General features: G+C 41.8%; 1 protein-coding gene across 3 annotated transcripts in view; it reads right to left on the minus strand.

Moving 5' to 3' along the window:
• The window catches only part of LOC117370699 (inositol 1,4,5-trisphosphate receptor type 1), a 177,087-nt gene that overhangs the window by 23,995 nt on the left and 133,839 nt on the right, over positions 1 to 19,253 (minus strand). For all 3 annotated transcript variants that reach the window (XM_055222037.1, XM_055222035.1, XM_055222036.1), the window contains 5 exons: positions 18,840 to 18,962; positions 8,734 to 8,909; positions 3,690 to 3,854; positions 1,921 to 2,110; positions 1,192 to 1,287 (listed from right to left, as the gene is read on the minus strand). In XM_055222037.1, the coding sequence (XP_055078012.1) occupies positions 1,192 to 1,287; positions 1,921 to 2,110; positions 3,690 to 3,854; positions 8,734 to 8,909; positions 18,840 to 18,962 (750 nt within the window). The remainder of the gene's footprint in view (positions 1 to 1,191; positions 1,288 to 1,920; positions 2,111 to 3,689; positions 3,855 to 8,733; positions 8,910 to 18,839; positions 18,963 to 19,253) is intronic.

Consider the following 19,253-nt stretch of genomic DNA (forward strand, 5'->3'; position numbering starts at 1 on the left):
AAACACCGGACAGTCACAAGGAGATGGTTTCAACACTTTCAATTTCCGTGAGTTTGAAAATATTTGTAAATAAAGAGCCAGGATTTTGAAATACTGAGGTTGATTGTGTAACTCGTTTTAGTTTAGATCTGGGTTACCTATAGATCTATACTTCATACAGCAGCTGGTTTGCATCGTGCTGGTGTCAGCAGAACCACCTCATCATCAATGCAGAGAAGACCAAGGAGATGGTGGTGGACTTCCGTAGACGCCACTCTACTGCCCCCTCAGTGAACATTCAGGGAAGGGACATTGAGAGAGTGGACTCATACAAGTACCTGGGTGTTCATCTGAACAACAGACTGGACTGGACTCACAACACAGATGCACTGTACAGGAAGGGCCAGAGCCAGAGGCTCTATCTCCTGAGGAGACTCAGGTCTTTTGGAGTGAGAGGGCCACTCCTGAGACCTTCTATGACTCTGTGGTGGCATCAGCCATCCTGTACGGTGTGGTCTGCTGGAGCAGCAGCATCACAGAGAGGGAGAGGAAGATGCTGGACAAGGTCATCAAGACATCCAGCTCTGTCCTGGGCTGTCCTCTGGACTCAGTGCAGGAGGTGGGGGACAGGAGGGTCCTGGCTAAGGTCATTTCTATGCTGGGAATATGAGTCTCACCCCCTGCAGGACGCTCTGTCTGCCCTGGAAAGCAGCTTCAGTGACAGACTGATTCACCCTCGCTGTTTGAAGGAGAGGTTTCACAGGTTTTTCCTTCCTGCTGCTGTCAGACTTTACAATGAACACTGTTAACACGGAACATGTGTCATTCATCCACACCTATGTGCAATACTTAAGTCACTTTACGAAGATGTTATATTAGAGTCTATTTTTAGTTTATTTTTAAGTATATATTGTTTTATTATTTTAAACTATCTATTATCTTGTTTTATTGCATGTACCATTTTCCTTCTGTTCTTTAACTGAGCGGTGCAATACTGGAATTTCCCCACTGTGGGACTAATAAAGGCATATCTTATCTTATCTTAGTCCCTAATTAGACTTAGACCTACTACTTAGACCTACCTACTTAGACTCAGTTTAGACCTGGTTTAGTCCGCATTTAGAACTCATTAGTCCTGATTAGTTTTGGTAAATACACATTTACAATATCAAAATTTGACCCATTTGACCCAATTATGTTTTCTGTTTTTACCTGTTTCGTGCACTGCTCCACTGCTACAGTTCCCCTCCTCACCACCAGGGCACATCGCTCCAGATAGAAACTCACCAGCCAAACTCCCTCCATTCTCTGCAGAAAGCCCAATATAAACATCAAGTCAACATTAACAATTTATTTAAGTCTTGTTGTTATTAAAATACTGCAGGTGGCGCTAGTATTGAATTAGTTGTGGTAGCATGTAGCACCCAGCTAACGTTAGCATTTTACTGTAAATATGTACAAATTTGGGGCATAGGACCAGTTTATTCTTCATATCTGTATTTGGTACAATATATACATACACTAAAGTCTACATTTTGATCTTAGGTGGCGTTCCCTTGGATGCTAGCTAACTGTATCGCTAGCTACCTCTACATATAGATTTAGGAAAAAAAAAATACTGAAGATACCAAACATATTCCAAGTGCACTATGTAACTGTTATTGCTTTGTCTAGAATGTTCTGGAGTATGGCATTAAACAATCTATTACCATGGAGACAAGCGAATGCCACCACCTGGCCAAGCTGCAGGTCAGATCTGTGGAGAGGCAAGTCCACTCCCAGTAAGAGTGCATGTGTTTCAAAGTATTTATATAACATTTGGGCAATCCATATTCAAGTTTAATGCCAAACTGTGGGACATTCAACGCAATGACATCTCCATGGAGATGAGCAGATGACAGGCCAGAAAAGTGCACTCTAAAAAAACGTTTGAACTCTTACTGAGCGTGCCGTTGGGGATGCGGTCGACCTCCAGGATGAAGTCGTCTTTGAAGAAAATGTAGCCCACGATGGAGAAGAGGTAGACGAGGATGAGCGCGAGCACGGCGGTCAGCACGATGGAGCGGCCATTACGGGTCACACTTTTGATCACGTTCAACAGAGTCTCCTCTCGATACACCAGGTCAAACAACTGTAACCATAGCAACGCAAGAAGGTCAAACAACTGTAACCATAGCAACACAGAAAGGAATAACATACAAAAGGTTAGATTTTCCCCTTTTAATTTATAACACAATTTAAGCTAAGAGTTGTAGTCATATAATTATATTGCGAACTAATAGCAAAAGAACATTTTCTAAGGAACCTACTTGACACTCGATATTGATCCGATACCAGGATGATAATAAAAACACTCTTTCTATAGATTATATACTGTACAGTTCCACATTATATGGTAGTACTTTGTGTTCTATTCCCATGTGTGTCTTATATCTGTGTAATCCCTCAGTGTCCAGTAGGTTCATAGTGGTCCATGGGTGTATACTGATTTGTCTGTCTTATATTTGTGAAAGATAAAGCTCAACATCATTCTAAAGATATTCAGGAAAGGTTCATTGTGAATGTGACTTTTTTAGTATCAATATCTGCTCAAATGAGTATCTAGTTTCAATACTAATTTTAGTATTGATTAGTATCAGATATTCAATACTTAAATAAAACTTTAGAGGGTCAATGAAAAGCAGAACTACTATAACATGATCAAAAGTTCTGAGAAGTCCATTTAGTAGAACAGGTCTTATTTAAACTACATCCTGAAACTACAGCCTTCCTCTTTGTGATGTCTGACACTGCAATGCTATTAAAAGACCCTTAGGTGTGATTAGTTCTGTTTTATTTCCTCACATTAAATCCGGTTCGTTTGAAATACCACAGGGCTTAGATTGTTACATAAATAAAGAGGTGAAAAATGTAGGCACGAGTCCAGGCTCCATCAACTCTTTCTATTAAAAAAACTCTAACTGCTGTTGTCAGACTCGTCATTTTGGTCTTAAAATGTTTGCATTAACTCGCTCTACATGATCTTGGGTTTTTTATTTCATTATTGTGTCTGTAAATTAACATATGAACATTAATAACAGACAAATCAGGCGCCTTCTTTCCCTGAAATTACATGAGACATAGAGCACACAGTTAAACACAATAACAAAACATCGCAAACAGACCTGGAGTTGTGTTTTGTTTCATTCACACATGTTTAACACACAAACTCTGCATATTTAGACTGAGTTCTTCTCTCAAACTGAAAATAATACAGAAAGTCCTCCACTGTATTTTTAAACTCACACCCTCACTAGAACCATTTGGATCATTTCAGTCCTGGAATTGTCAATCTCTACTGAACTAAAGGTAAAAGGAGCTGTTAACTTGAAAACTCTCACTTCATGACATCACAAAGTGGAACAGAGCATTTTGAGCTTTGTAGATGTTACAGACTAATAATAAAGTGTTACTCAAACATGTGTGAATGAGACAAAACACAACTCCAGGTCTGTTTTTGAGGTGGACACTACATTATAACAGGACTTAAAGCTCACAAGAGTCAATTTTGTGTAATATAGGACCCTTACAAACCTAACTTCCTGGCTTTATATTTTATCAATCTTTGACCAGTGAGCGGCCATCTGGCATCCATAGTTTACACATAAAGTTCAAGGTGTATGTATGTGAGACATACAGGTAATATAGTAATGAATAAAAGTGCGTCTCACCAGTAAGCTGTAGAAAAAGACGTGCACGAAGACGCCGAGGCAGCAGATGATGAGGTAGATCAGGTGATACAGGAACTCAAAGTCCAGCACCATAGCTCTGTACCCGCGAGTGAACGTACCACGATTCCCCACAAAACTCACCAAGAAGATCACTTTATTACACACCTGGAACCAAAACAAGGACTTTCAGATAACTACACTTTAATTAGCCTCATGAACAGAGACTTAATTCATAATGAGCAACTAGTTATTTAAGAGTTTAAGGCTGGGGGACTACTTAAAGGCACTGTACCTGGAACTAGGTCATTTTAGATGGTCTGCAGTGGTCCAAAATTATTCCTTACCTACCTTATGCATGATAAACATCCTGGTTATTCATCCTGATGAGTTTATAAGCATTTTTCACAACAATCACAGACCAGCGCTAACAGCATGTGTCTCCTCTCTCCACTGAGAATGATAAATTTAATGCAAAACTCAACATTCCAGGCAAAGTATGGACATCTCCTTGGAAAAAAGCAGATAGCGGACCTACGGAAAAGTTACACAGTGCACCTTTAAAGGAACTATGTGTGTTCAGATACGAGGTATACATGTTCAATTCAAATATAGCTTTTACTGATAACAATTCTGTTGATTTATTCTTAATGACAAGTGCAATTTATTTAATTAGAAAGCAGAATGAGCCTCACATAACTCTCTCATTTGGGTTGCCAGTTTCAATGCTGAAATCCAGTTAGCATAAACCTAAAAGGACTCTCTCTGACCTGAATCCTCACGTCTTAAACCCCACGGTTAGTTGTGACTGTGTTTCAAAACAGTGTAAAAGCCCAGGTTACATAGAGCTCCTTTAAGTCCAGGTCACATGCAACAATACAACAAAGATTATAGATTATAGACTCCATTTTTGCTGTGACCTCATGAGCACTTTTCTAAAATAAATAAACATTTAGTGAAATTAATTTGGTGCTATTCATATTTATTTATTTTTTCTGCCATTTTGAAAAAGTACTTAAATGAAAAATAGGCCTACATCAAAACATTTAGGCCTAAATCAAAGACTTTTTCTTGTATGCACTATTAAAACTCAGATTTAGTTTGATGCTGGCCTCGTGAGAGAGCACACATAACCAGGTTAGTGCCAAAGGAGTAACCTGGATTCTTAATGAGGATGAGGCTTAGGAGGAACCCGGTTAGATGCCTGCTGTCACTGTTTTTAATGAGAGTCCCAGGCCGAGTATCACTGTCAAACAAACAGAATGGACAAAGAGACGAGGAGGGGACACATAGCAACTATTAAGATCATCATGTGGTTCAGGAGATATGCATTTGAAAAAAAATATATCTATATATAAATGAATAAATAAATAAATAATATGAAATGGTGCGAAAAAGTCAATTCAAAATATTAATGAAGCTCATTCAGGCTAGCAGTTCCATATTTGGAGTTCTGACCGTGAGTATCATAGCAACCAAAGAGCCAATCCAGAGAGACGCTGCTAACGGTAACGCCCCTTTCCGCCCGCACCAATGGTTTAGCAGGGAGCAGACACTTAGCAACGCTGCCAATCAAACTTGTCACTAGCGCTAGGTACAGGATGTTTAAATGTTTTAGCACATTTCTGTTGAACTGATATAATGTAATTTGAATATCATTATCAGGATTCACACCAAAAACACAGAGATATTCATTTGTGCCCATCCCTGTGTGGGAGGCTTTATGAGGAACATGTTCAACTCCGGGTTGAACCGCATCTGTGTCTTTAAAACATTTTTGTTCTAAAATCACTTTTAAGACTCACCACTGTGGAAATTCCAGTTTGGCATTTTTGGATGGGACATAGTTTGGGTGGAACGCGACATGTTTGAAGCAAGAAAAACAGTCAAAAGTAAAGATTCTATGACATGTAACAATTGGGTGGACGGGAGTCGAGCAGAAGTGGAGTGGTTTAGTCCCGGTTTAGTCCCGGTTTAGTCCCGGTTTAGTCCTGGTTTAATCCTGGTTTAGTCTGGGTTTAGTCCGGGTTTAGTCCTTGTTTAGTCCATGTTTAGTCTTGGTTTAGTCCGGGTTTAGTCTTTGTTTAGTCTCGGTTTAGTCCGGATTTAGTCCTGGTTTAGTCCCGATGTAGACTTAGTTTAGTCCTGATCTAGTCCTGGTTTAGTCCTGATGTAGACTTGGTTTAGTCCTGGTTTAGTCCTGATCTAGTCCTGGTTTAGTCCTGATGTTAGCTTGGTTTAGTCCTGGTTTAGTCCTGATGTTGACTTGGTTTAGTCCTAGTTTAGTCCCGATGTTGACTTGGTTTAGTCCTGGTTTAGTCCTGATATTGATTTGGTTTAGTCCTGGTTTAGTCCTGATGTTGACTTGGTTTAGTCCTAGTTTAGTCCTGATGTTGACTTGGTTTAGTCCTGGTTTAGTCCTGATGTTGACTTAGTTTAGTCCTGGTTTAGTCCCGATGTTGACTTGGTTTAGTCCTGGTTTAGTCCTGATATTGATTTGGTTTAGTCCTGGTTTAGTCCTGATGTTGACTTGGTTTAGTCCTAGTTTAGTCCTGGTTTAGTCCTGATGTTGACTTGGTTTAGTCCTGGTTTAGTCCCGATGTTGACTTAGTTTAGTCCTGGTTTAGTCCTGATGTTGACTTGGTTTAGTCCTGGTTTAGTCCTGGTTTAGTCCTGATGTTGACTTGGTTTAGTCCTGGTTTAGTCCCGATGTTGACTTAGTTTAGTCCTATCCTAGTCCTGGTTTCTTCCTGGTTTAGTCCTGGTTTAGTCCTCGTGTAGTACTGCTTTACACCTGGTACTGTGCACAGTCCTTTTCACATAGAGGAGCCTGATGATCCTTACATAGTGCTTTTAGTCTGGAGTCGTTTTGTTTTGCTTCTGTTTACGAGATTTGGAGAGTGAAACATGTGAGGGACAATGACGCACTTCTCACTGTGTAACTCAGCGGGACGCCACGAGAGTATGGGACCAGAGTACAACCAGCCAGAGAGAGGAGGAGAGGAGAGGAGGAGTGGGAAGGAGAGTTTGACTACCCAGTCCCCATGTCAAAAGGAGAGAGAGGAGAGAGAGAGGAGAGGGGCACAGATTAGAAAGAGGGAGAGGAGAGAGAGAGAGGAGGGAGGGAAGGAGACAGAGTGGGGAAAAAGGGAGGAGAAGAGAGAAGGAAGAGGGAAGGAAGCTCCAATGTCACGAGGAGAGAGAGAGACAGGGAGAGAGGAGGAGAGATGAGAGAAAAGAGAACAGAAAGAGGAAGTGCATCTGGTGTGAGAGCGGTTTCTGAGTAAAGCACGTGAGGGATTTTTCAGGGAGTGGAAATAGTTTTCACAAAGACTCAGGTGGTCAATGGAAAAATAAATCACCCTCCAACACAAAGATTAGTGGTTCAAACCTCCAACTTGTACTAGGTCTTACTGGTTTTGTATCCTTGGGCAAGACACTTACATTCCCCAATCCAAAATGAACCTTGAGTCTTATTTGACCTCCATGTTCTGTATGGTTTTAACAGGTTTTATCTTTCTATTTCCACAGAATCACGCAGGTGTTGTGCCTCCAGAAAGTTACACAGTGTTACTTTAACATACAGTGGCTTGCAAAAGTATTCACCCCCTGAAACTTTTTCAAATTTTGTCAAATCACAACCACAAATTCAAATATTTTTAAATTAGCATTTTATGTGACTAAGTAAGAGTAATGATACATAAGTGTGAAGTAGAAAGAAAATTATACATCATTTCCAGATAAAAAAAAAAAAAAGCTCTGTCAGATTTGATGGAGATCGTTTGTGAACTGCAGTTTTCAGATCTTGGCATAGATTCTTAATTGGACTTAGGTCCCGACTTTGACTGGGCCATTCTAACACATGAGTATGTTTTGCTTTAAACCGTTTCATTGTCACTTTGGCTTTATGTTTAGGATCGTTGTCCTGCTGGAAGGTGAACCTCCGCTACAGTCTCAAGTCTTTTGCAGACTCAAACAGGTTTTCTTCCAAGATTGCCCTGTATTTAGCTCTATCCATCTTCCCATCAACTCTGACCAGCTTCCCTGTTCCAGCTGAAGAAAAGCCCCCCCACAGCATGATGCTGCCACCACCGTGTTTGACTGTGCAGATGGTGAGTTCAGAGTGATGTGCAGTGTTAGTTTTCCTCCACATGTAGCGTTTTGCTTTTAGGCCAAAAAGTTTGATTTTGGTCTCATCAGACCAGAGCACCTTCTGCCACATATTTGCTGTGTCCAAATGACTTTTAGAGAACTGAAAACAAGACTTCTTATGGTTGGTTTTCAAGAATGGCTTTCTTCTTGCCACTCTTCCATAAAGACCAGATTTGTGTAGTGCACGACTAATAGTTGTCCCGTGAACAGATTCCCCCACCTGAGCTGTGGATCTCTGCAGCTCTTCCAGAGTCACCATGGGCCTCCTGGCTGCATCTCTGATGAGTGCTCCTCTTGTTCATTCTGTAAGTTTTGGTGGGGGCCATGTCTGGGTAGGTTTGAAGTTGTGCCATACTCTTTTCATTTCTGAATGATGGATTGAACAGTGCTCCTTGAGATGTTCAGAGCTTAGAAAATCTTTTTAGATCCAAGCCCCGCTTTAAACTTCACCACAACTTTTTCTCTGACCTGTTTGGTGTGCTCCTTTGACTTCATTTTGTGGTTTGCTCCAACACTCCCTTAACAAACTTCTGTGACCTTCACAGCACAGCTGCATTTATACTGAGACAAGATTACACACAGGTGGACTCTTTTTAGTCATTAAGTCAACATTCAATCTTTCCAAAATCATCAGGCAACTTCTAAAAGCAATTGGTTGCATTCAAGAAAAAAGCGGCTGAATACTTTTGTGCGCTGCACTTTTAGTTTAAAAAAAAAAAAACTTGTCACGTATTTCCTTCCACTTCACACTTGTGTGCCATTTTTTGTTGCTCCTTCACATAAAATGCAAAGAAAATGCATTTAAATTTGTGGTTGTGACATGACTATGTGAAAAAGTTAAACTTTTTGTCTGACCTGCTTGTTGTAGTTGAAGCAGCCCGCTGTAGATACTCACGTTGAAGGCTCCCAGGAGGAACAGAGTTGGCTCCAGTCCCACAGAGAAGATGAGGCGAAGGATGGTGATGATGACCAGAGCTCGGATCCCCAAAGGCTGAGGCATGATGACCACAATGACCAGAGACGCCAATACACCCAACCATAAGATCAGGGACAGGTGAGGCTCGATTATACCTGTGCAGAAGGGGAGGAGAGGTGAGAGACAGGTAAGGTGAGAGAGGAATGATGACCACGATGACCAGAGATACCAGTACACCCAACCATAAGACCACAAGAACTTTCTTATTCCATGGAAAAATACAAGTGACACCTTTAAAGAGCCCACATTGCATTATTTTCTTGTGATGTCATGTGGTAATACAGGAAGAAGTGCTCCATTGTGTTTTTAAACTCCACACAACTTCACTAGAATCATTTGGATGATTTCAGTCTCTACTGAACTCAAGGTAAAAGGAGCTGTTAACTTGAAAACTACCACTTCATGACATCACAAGGTGGAACAGAGCTTTTTTGAGCTTTGGAGATGTAACAGACTAATAATAAAGTGCTACTCAAACATGTGTGAATGAAACAAAACAAAACTCTAGGTATGTTTTTGAGGAGGTAACAGCATTAGAACATGACTTAAAGCTCACCAGAGTCAGTTTTGTGTAATATAGGACCTTTAAATATAAATCATATAAGGATAATATAGTTTACTGGAAACTTAAAACACACATAAGCTTAAAGGGAGCATTTTAAAGTTCAAGTGAGTGTGGATTGGCCTGTTTAAAAGTGGTGCAGTTGCCGTGGGCGACAGGTTGCACATGAAACTTGAATGGCTTATCCAGGATTAGAGTATGGTACAGGGAGACATACATACTGTACAGAAGTATGTCAGAGCTTATGTAACCGGCTCTAGGGGGGTTCAAGGCTACGGCCAGACTCACACGTTTAAATGTGTAACGTACCTCCTCTGCAAACAATAAAATATGTTTTTTTATTTTGTTAAAGGTTCTATATCACACTACATTTACTCATGAGAACTTTAAGACATGTTTTAATGTTGTTTCCACCTCACAAACAGACCTGGAGGTGTGTTTTGTTTCATTCACACATGTTTGAGTAACACTTTATTAGGGGGTTGGTTTACAAGGGCTGGTTTAAACACATCGTCCATTCATAAGACCAGGGCCAGGTGAGGTTCGATTATACCTGCGCAGAGAGGGAGGACAGGTGAGGGACAGTTGAGGGACAGGTGAGGGACAGGTGAGAGACAGGTGAAAGGTCAGGTAAGAGAGGAGCCATGATGAACATTATGACCTAAGATGTTAAAACATCCAACAATAACATCAGGGACAGACTTTGAGGCACAATTGTACCCGTGCAGAAGGCGAGGACAGGTGAGGGACAGGTGAGGGACAGGTGAGCGACAGGTGAGGAGGATAGGTAAAGTAAGAGAGGAGGCACGATGACCACTATGGCCAGAGAAGCCAGTACACCCAACCATAAGACCAGGGACAGATGAAACTCGATTATACCTGTGCAGAGAGAGACAGGTGAGAGACGAGTGAGAGTCAGGTGAGAGACAAGTGAGAGACGAGTGAGAGACAGGTGAGAGACGGGTGAGAGACAGGTGAGAGATGGGTGAGAAACGGGTGAGAGACGGGTGAGAGACAGGTGAGAGACGAGTGAGAGACGGGTGAGAGACAGGTGAGAGACGGGTGAGAGACAGGTGAGAGATGGGTGAGAAATGGGTGAGAAACGGGTGAGAGACAGGTGAGAGACGAGTGAGAGACGGGTGAGAGACAGGTGAGAGACGGGTGAGAAACAGGTGAGAGACAGGTGAGAGACGGGTGAGAGATGGGTGAGAGACAGGTGAGAGATGGGTGAGAGACAGGTGAGAGATGGGTGAGAGACAGATGAGAGATGGGTGAGAGACAGGTGAGAGATGGGTGAGAGACAGGTGAGAGATGGGTGAGAGACAGGTGAGACATGGGTGAGAGACAGGTGGAAGATGGGTGAGAGACAGGTGAGAGACGGGTGAGAGACAGATGAGAGATGGGTGAGAGACAGGTGAGAGATGGGTGAGAGACGAGTGAGAGATAGGTGAGAGATGGGTGAGAAACGGGTGAGAGACAGGTGAGAGACGAGTGAGATATGGGTGAGAGATGAGTGAGAAACTGGTGAGAGACGGGTGAGAGATGGGTGAGAGACAGGTGAGAGATGGATGAGAGACAGATGAGAGACGGGTGAGAGACAGGTGAGAGACGAGTGAGAGACGGGGAGAGACGGGTGAGAGACAGGTGAGAGATGGATGAGAGACGGGTGAGCGACGGGTGAGACTCAGGTGAGAGACCGGTGAGAGACAGGTGAGAGACGGGTGAGAGATGGGTGAGAGACTGCACTTCAGTGGCTTTAATAACTTTATTCTGTTAATGTCGAAAAAAAATAAAAATAAAAGTGACCTGGAGCCACCTTGTGACCTCTGTCTCTGTAACGTCGAGGCCAGTTCATGGTGAGAATCGGAGCTTTGTGTTTTTTTATTTTCATTTATTTTATTTTGAAACATAAACGGGCATTTCCTGTGTGTTTCTCAGATCAGATCTTGTATCGAAATTGTTCAGCCCAAACGTGTTCATGTTTGGAGGTTCTGTAAATACATCTATTAATATCACGATGGCAGATAATGTTTCAGACGCTGCACTCGCTCAGAGCCAGACTGAAGCTCACGGGGCTCTCCAGATCATCCCTGTGTCTCCCTCTCTCTCTTTATCTCTCTATCCCTTCTGTCTCTCTCTCCCTCCTCCTCATTCTCTCTCTTTTGCTCTCTTCATGCCCTGTCCTTCCCAATCCTCGCTCACCTGTTCACTCTTTCTCTTCCTCTGCCCTTTTCTCTCTCTCTGTTCCCTTTCTTCTCCCCCGTTCCTCTCCTTCTCTTTCTTTTTTCCTCCCTCTTCACATTTTTTTTCTCTCTCTCTCCCCTTTTCATTATTCCATCTCTCTCCCCCTCCCCTCCTCTCTCTTTCTCACGCTTTCTACACTTTTCTTCCCCCTTGTTCACCCCCCCGTCTCTCTTCCCTTTCTCTCTCTATCTCTCTCTTTCTACACTCTCCCTCGTCTGTCCTCCCTCCGTCCCGTTCAGATCACATGACAGGTGCTGCTTACATAAGAGCCGTGCTAAAAATACGACTGAGCTTCAAACATTCATGAAGCCGGGGAACACCGCAGTGCTACAGCGCCGGCCCACAGCACCGGCCCACAGCGCCGGCCCACAGCGCCGGCCCACAGCACCGGCCCACAGCACCGGCCCACAGCACCGGCCCACAGCACCAGCCCATAGTGACTGAACGTGGACCGCAGTGCTACAGCGCCAGTCCACAGCGACTGAATACAGAACCGGCCCATAGTGACTGAACACATCGTAGGTCCACAGTGACTGAACACAGCACCGGCCCATAGTGACTGAACACAGCACCGGCCCATAGTGACTGAACACAGCGTCAGCTCACAGTGAATGTGGATAAGGCGACACTTCAAAAAACACTTTAGAATCACAAATTATACAACAGGTTGATCCATTTTATTAAAAAGAGTTATTTTTAAAATCATGTTTTAGATCTAATTTGAGCTTTGGGTTCAATACTTTAGTTTAGACCCATGTTAGTCCTGGTTTAATCCTAGTTTAGTCTTGGTTTAGTCCTGGTTTAGTCTTGGTTTAGTCCTGGTTTAATCCTAGTTTAGTCCTGGTTTAATCCTAGTTTAGTCCTGGTTTATGTTTATTCCTTGGTTTAGTCCTGGTTTAATCCTAGTTTAGTCCTGGTTTAATCCTAGTTTAGTCCTGGTTTATGTTTATTCCTAGTTTAGTCCTAGTTTAGTCCTGGTTTAGTCTTAGTTTAGTTCTGGCAATATAGTTTAAAAAATAAAAAACTACACTTCACTGAAAAAAATTGAGTTATGACAAAATAAAATGTCTTTATGACAAAATAAAATGTCTAAACTCAAAACTTTGAGAGTAAGAAATGTTTATTTTTACATCTTTGTAAATGATTGCTGACTCATAAATGTTGTGGTATTTTTATTGGCTGAACATACTGTACTGTGTCTACTGTAAATGCGATCACTGAGCAAGTTTAGCTCAACTATTTCACAACAAACTATAAACACGGGCGGCTGAGGCTAAAGGTCACGGCTACATGCTATTATACGAACAGCATCAGTAGCGTGCTAATGCTAGCTTAGGTTCAGCTAAAGGCACTCGGTCACGGATGTACAGGAACATAGTGACCTAGATTTTTCTGCCCTTATTACACGCATTCCCAAAGTCCATGGAAAACAGAGAGGAGGAGGGAGAGAGGGAGGGAGGAGGGACAGAGGGAGAGAGGGAGGGAGGAGGAGGGACAGAGGGAGGGAGGAGGGAGAGAGGGAAAACAGAAGAGAAGAGGGAGAGACGGAGGGTGGGTGGAAGAAGGAGAGAGGGAAAACAAAAGAGAGGAGGGAGGGGGGAGAATGGAGAGAGGGAAAACAAAAGAGAGGAGGGAGAGGAGGGACGGAGAGAGGGAAAACAAAAGAGAGGAGGGAGAGGGGGGACGGAGAGAGGGAAAACAAAAGAGAGGAGGGAGAGGGGGGACGGAGGGAGGGAAAATAGAGGAGAGGAGGGAGACAGGGAGGAAGGAGGAGGGAGAGAGAGGGAGAGAGGGAAAACAGAGGAGAGGAGGGAGGGATGGAGGGAGAGAGGGAAAACAGAGGAGAGGCGGGAGAGAGGGAAAACAGAGGAGATGAGGGAGAGAGTGAGGGAGAGAGAGACAGAGAGTGAGGGAGAGAATGAAAAGAGAGAGAGGGAGAGTGAATGAGAAAGAGAGGGACAGAGAGAGAAAAAGGAGAGGAGAGAGGGACAGACAGATAAAAAGAGAGGGAGAGGGATAGAGAGAGATAGAGAGGGAGAGGTAGGGGAAGAGTGAGAGAAAATGACAGGAAGAGGTAGCGAGAGCGAGAGAGGGGGAGAGTGGGAGAGGGACAGAGGGAGAGAAAGGAGAGGAGAGAGAGAGACAAACACAGTGACTGAACACAGGCTGTGTTCAGTCACTATATGAGAGAGAGAGACAGTGAGAGAGAAAGAGAGGAGGAGGTAGAGAGAGAGACAGAGAGGGAGAGAGAGAGGAGAGAGAGAGAGACAGAGAGAGAGAGAGAGAGGAGATCTAGTCTTTCAGGTTTGGGAGTAACTCTAAATAAAATGGCTGCAGTGTTTGTTCAGTCCATGTGTGATTGTGGCAATAGATACTAAAATGTTCAATACTAAATGTTTATAATCACTATGATCATTCAAAACATTTTTTTATATTGATCCCTGATCAGCTGGGTATCTCATTATAGATCCTGTAGTTACAGTTACAGGATCAGTTAGTCTGTGGGCATCTATTTCTTCAGCGACCCTATTCCATAGACAATTCAAATACAATATATGTCCACATAATCTGCTGGTTCTATTCATATAAAATTGTCCAATACAACAAAATGCAAAGTGTGTTATGGTGTTTAGGGATGCACTAATCCAACTTTTTCAGTTCTGATACGAGTCTGAAAACAGCATTTGGTTCCTTAAACAGAGGTGAGGGTGACAAACTGAAAAACGGTTGGCTAATGCTAGCTAGCTTGTGTCTGTACTTAAATGTGTGAGAGACGTGTATAACAGCACAAATCTGATCACCTGTTAGTAGTTTCAGCTAAATCAGCTCTTTCTGGTCAGATTGTGTTAAAATAAAGCTAAGATTAAAGTCTAACAAGCCTCAGACAGAGTAGTGCTTACAGTTAGCATCACACCCTGAAGGAATGTTGATGACGTCAGCTGCAGTATCAAAACCTGCTGGAACAAGGATGTAGTTTTGTTATTCGTCCTGGTTGGGTCAGAGTGGGTGAGAAGAGATTAGAACGCGGCGTGCTAGGCTAATCGCACTCAGGTGATCCACCTCACAAACAGATCAGTGGGTCACTTAAGCTCGACTCGACAAAGTTCAACTCTGTGTTCACTGTTTATGTAACGAGTCACATGACCAGAACCTACAGCAAAACAAGCACCCTGCCCTGAAAACACACAAAGACTGGCCTCATTACTCACACTATTACACAAGTACACAATTACACAAGTACAGAAGACGAGAGGGAGGGAGGAAGGATGGAGGGAGAGGGAGAAAGGATGGAGGAGGGAGGAGGGGGAGAGAGGAGGGAGGGAGGGAAAGAGGGAGAGAAGAAAGGGGGAGAGAGAAAGGGAAGTGTGAGGGAGGGAGTGAGGGAGGAAGAGAGAGAGAAAGAGAGGGAAGGGTGAAAGGGAGAGGGAGAAGGGGAGGAAGAGAAGGAGGGGGGAGAGACAAAGAAGGGGGGGCGGAGAGGAGAGGGGGAGAGAGAAAGAGAGACAGGGAAGGAGCGAGGGGGAGGGAAAAAGAGAAGGAGAAACAGAGAGAAGGAGGGTGGGAGAGAGGATGAGAGCAAGAGAGAGTGAAAAAGAGAGGGGAGAGGGACAGAGGAAGGGAGAGAGAAAAAGAGAGAGAGACAGAGAAAGGGGGGGACGGGAGAGGGAAGAGAAAGAGAGAGAGGGAGGAAGACAGAGAGAGGTGGGGGGAAACCCCATTTCCCCAAGACAGTTTTATCCTGTCTGCTTTCGAGTACAAATGAACTTCAGATAGTTTCAGCTGCAGGTGTTTTTTGCTGAATAAATACCTATATATATTTTAACTGTGTGGGCTCGCCTCTTCACAGATCTGACTCTTAACTTGTCCTGGTGGGGCTGTCTGCTTGTCACCATAAGATAAGATAAGATAAGATAAGATAAGATAAGATAAGATATGCCTTTATTAGTCCCACAGTGGGGAAATTCCAGAGATACAGCTTGTGTACTCACAACCACAAATGTTACACAATACGGTGAAGTCACTAATTACTTTGCCACACTGCCTAAAGATGTTTATTACATTTATAACAAAATGTAAAATAGGACACAGCCAGAGGTGGAAGGTCATGAAGTACAAGAGGTAAAGTGCTGTACTTAAGTAGAACGTTTAGGTACCTGTACTTTACTTTAGTACATTTTACAGTGGATATTTTTTAATTTACTTCAGTATATTTGAGAGCAGTATCTGTACTTTCTACTCCACTACATTTTTTAACTGGACTGAAAAGTAAAAAGTACTTTTCATATGATTTGAGGATTTATTTTTACCATGTTTGTGGAAACATCCTGACTAAAGTTTTCGAGTTCAATCTTCAAGTTCAACACACAAAAGTCACAAGAAAAATGAAGACAGTGATTCATATGGTTCCTGTGACCAAAATACATCTCATTTTAATTAACATCACCACATTTACACTTTAACAAATAAACAACACTTTTGTGAAATACTTTTTACAAGTAAATTTTGAAACAGGTACTAAAACACCTTTACTTAAGTAGATTTTTCCACATGATAATTTTACTTGAGTGACTTTTTACCTCTGTATCTGTACTTTTACTTAAGTAAGAAAATGAGTACTTCATCCAGTGCTGGACACATCCAAAGTGTTCCCTACTTTCCTGTTTTCATGAGTGAGTTCATGACCTTTGACCCTGGCTCCCATAACATGTCTCATAGTAATAGCTCTAATATTTGAGATACACAGGATGCACTGCACTGAGTTCTGTCATAGAGACACTACATTTAATCAATAGGACAAACAGAGGACAGAACAGACAAGAATTAAAACAAATAGAATAGAAGGTATTTTACTTCTATGGGGTATTAAAGAGGGATATTTTACTTCTATGGGGTATTAAAGAGGGATATTTTACTTCTATGGGGTATTAAAGAGGGATATTTTACTTCTATGGGGTATTAAAGAGGGGTATTTTACTTCTATGGGGTATTAAAGAGGGGTATTTTACTTCTATGGGGTATTAAAGAGGGGTATTTTACTTCTATGGGGTATTAAAGAGGGGTATTTTACATCTATGGGGTATTAAAGAGGGGGCATTTTACATCTATGGGGTATTAAAGAGGAGGTATTTTACTTCTATGGGGTATTAAAGAGGGGTATTTACTTCTATGGGGTATTAAAGAGGGGTATTTACTTCTATGGGGTATTAAAGAGGGATATTTTACTTCTATGGGGTATTAAAGAGGGGTATTTTACTTCTATGGGGTATTAAAGAGGGGTATTTTACTTCTATGGGGTATTAAAGAGGGGTATTTTACTTCTATGGGGTATTAAAGAGGGGTATTTTACATCTATGGGGTATTAAAGAGGGGGCATTTTACATCTATGGGGTATTAAAGAGGAGGTATTTTACTTCTATGGGGTATTAAAGAGGGGTATTTACTTCTATGGGGTATTAAAGAGGGGTATTTACTTCTATGGGGTATTAAAGAGGGGTATTTTACTTCTATGGGGTATTAAAGAGGGGTATTTTACTTCTATGGGGTATTAAAGAGGGGTATTTTACTTCTATGGGGTATTAAAGAGGGGTATTTTACATCTATGGGGTATTAAAGAGGGGTATTTTACTTCTATGGGGTATTAAAGAGGGGTATTTTACTTCTATGGGGTATTAAAGAGGGGTATTTTACTTCTATGGGGTATTAAAGAGGGGGCATTTTACTTCTATGGGGTATTAAAGAGGGGTATTTACTTCTATGGGGTATTAAAGAGGGATATTTTACTTCTATGGGGTATTAAAGAGGGATATTTTACTTCTATGGGGTATTAAAGAGGGGTATTTTACTTCTATGGGGTATTAAAGAGGGTATTTTACTTCTATGGGGTATTAAAGAGGGGTATTTTACTTCTATGGGGTATTAAAGAGGGGTATTTTACATCTATGGGGTATTAAAGAGGGGGCATTTTACATCTATGGGGTATTAAAGAGGAGGTATTTTACTTCTATGGGGTATTAAAGAGGGGTATTTACTTCTATGGGGTATTAAAGAGGGGTATTTACTTCTATGGGGTATTAAAGAGGGATATTTTACTTCTATGGGGTATTAAAGAGGGATATTTTACTTCTATGGGGTATTAAAGAGGGGTATTTTACTTCTATGGGGTATTAAAGAGGGGTATTTTACTTCTATGGGGTATTAAAGAGGGGTATTTTACTTCTATGGGGTATTAAAGAGGGGTATTTTACATCTATGGGGTATTAAAGAGGGGGCATTTTACATCTATGGGGTATTAAAGAGGAGGTATTTTACTTCTATGGGGTATTAAAGAGGGGTATTTACTTCTATGGGGTATTAAAGAGGGGTATTTACTTCTATGGGGTATTAAAGAGGGGTATTTTACTTCTATGGGGTATTAAAGAGGGGTATTTTACTTCTATGGGGTATTAAAGAGGGGTATTTTACTTCTATGGGGTATTAAAGAGGGGTATTTTACATCTATGGGGTATTAAAGAGGGGGTATTTTACTTCTATGGGGTATTAAAGAGGGGGTATTTTACTTCTATGGGGTATTAACTGTATCACAACATATTTAAATTGCCATGTTTCCTTGTAAATGAAAATGCTATATTCACCCAAAACAAGGTATTAACATGTTTTATAAGTGTCACTATTGTTATTGACATTCTGAGACCCCCTTCCCCCCTTCAGAGCACAATCACAAACACAATCAATTGACTCTTGTGAGCATTAAGTCGCGTTCTAATGTTGTTCCCTCCTCAAAAACAGACCTGGAGTTGTGTTTTGTTTCATTCACACATGTTTGAGTAACACTTTATTATTAGTCTGTCTACATCTCCAAAGCTCAAAATGCTCTGTTCCACCTTGTGATGTCATGAAGTGGTAGTTTTCAAGTTACCATCTACTTTTTACCTTTAATTTAATAGAGATTGGCAATTCCAGAGGTGAAATTATCCAAATAATTCTAGTGAAGATGTATGGAGTTTAAAAACACAATGGAGCACTTCCTGTATTACCACATGATGACATCACAAAATGGAACAGAGTGTTTTCTGTTGGAGAGAAGAACTCAGCCTAAATATAGAGAATTTATGTTTGTGATGAGATCAGATCAGAAAACAGTGTAATACGGGCTCTTTAAACCTCAGCACACATAGAGGTGTTGTGTAAGGGGGTGGTGTTGTGTAGGGTGGTGTTGTACCTCCGTGAACGCTCTCCAGGGGGTAGAAGAGGCAGACGAGCAGGTTCATGAGCACGGCCAGGTTGAAGGACACGGTGCTCCACACTGAGATGTTCCTAGAGCACCAGTACAGAACCTGCTGAGCTGAGAGAGAGACACAATAAGTATACAGATGTGTGTGGACTCATCACAGATAGTACAGCTGATTTAGTCCTGGTTTAGTCCTGGTTTAGTCCTAGTTTAGTCCTGGTTTAGTCCTGGTTTATTTTTGGGTTTATTTTTGGGTTTAGTCATGATTTACTCCTGGTTTAGCAAAATAAAAACCCCAGGATCATGTAGAACGGGTTAATACAAACATTTTAAGACCAAAATGACTAGTCTGACAGCAGCAGTTACAGAGAGACGGGACACAGGTTTTCAATGTAAAGTGAATTG

Source organism: Periophthalmus magnuspinnatus, chromosome 5 (assembly GCF_009829125.3).
Source record: "Periophthalmus magnuspinnatus isolate fPerMag1 chromosome 5, fPerMag1.2.pri, whole genome shotgun sequence".
NCBI classification, from domain to species: Eukaryota; Metazoa; Chordata; class Actinopteri; order Gobiiformes; family Gobiidae; genus Periophthalmus; species Periophthalmus magnuspinnatus.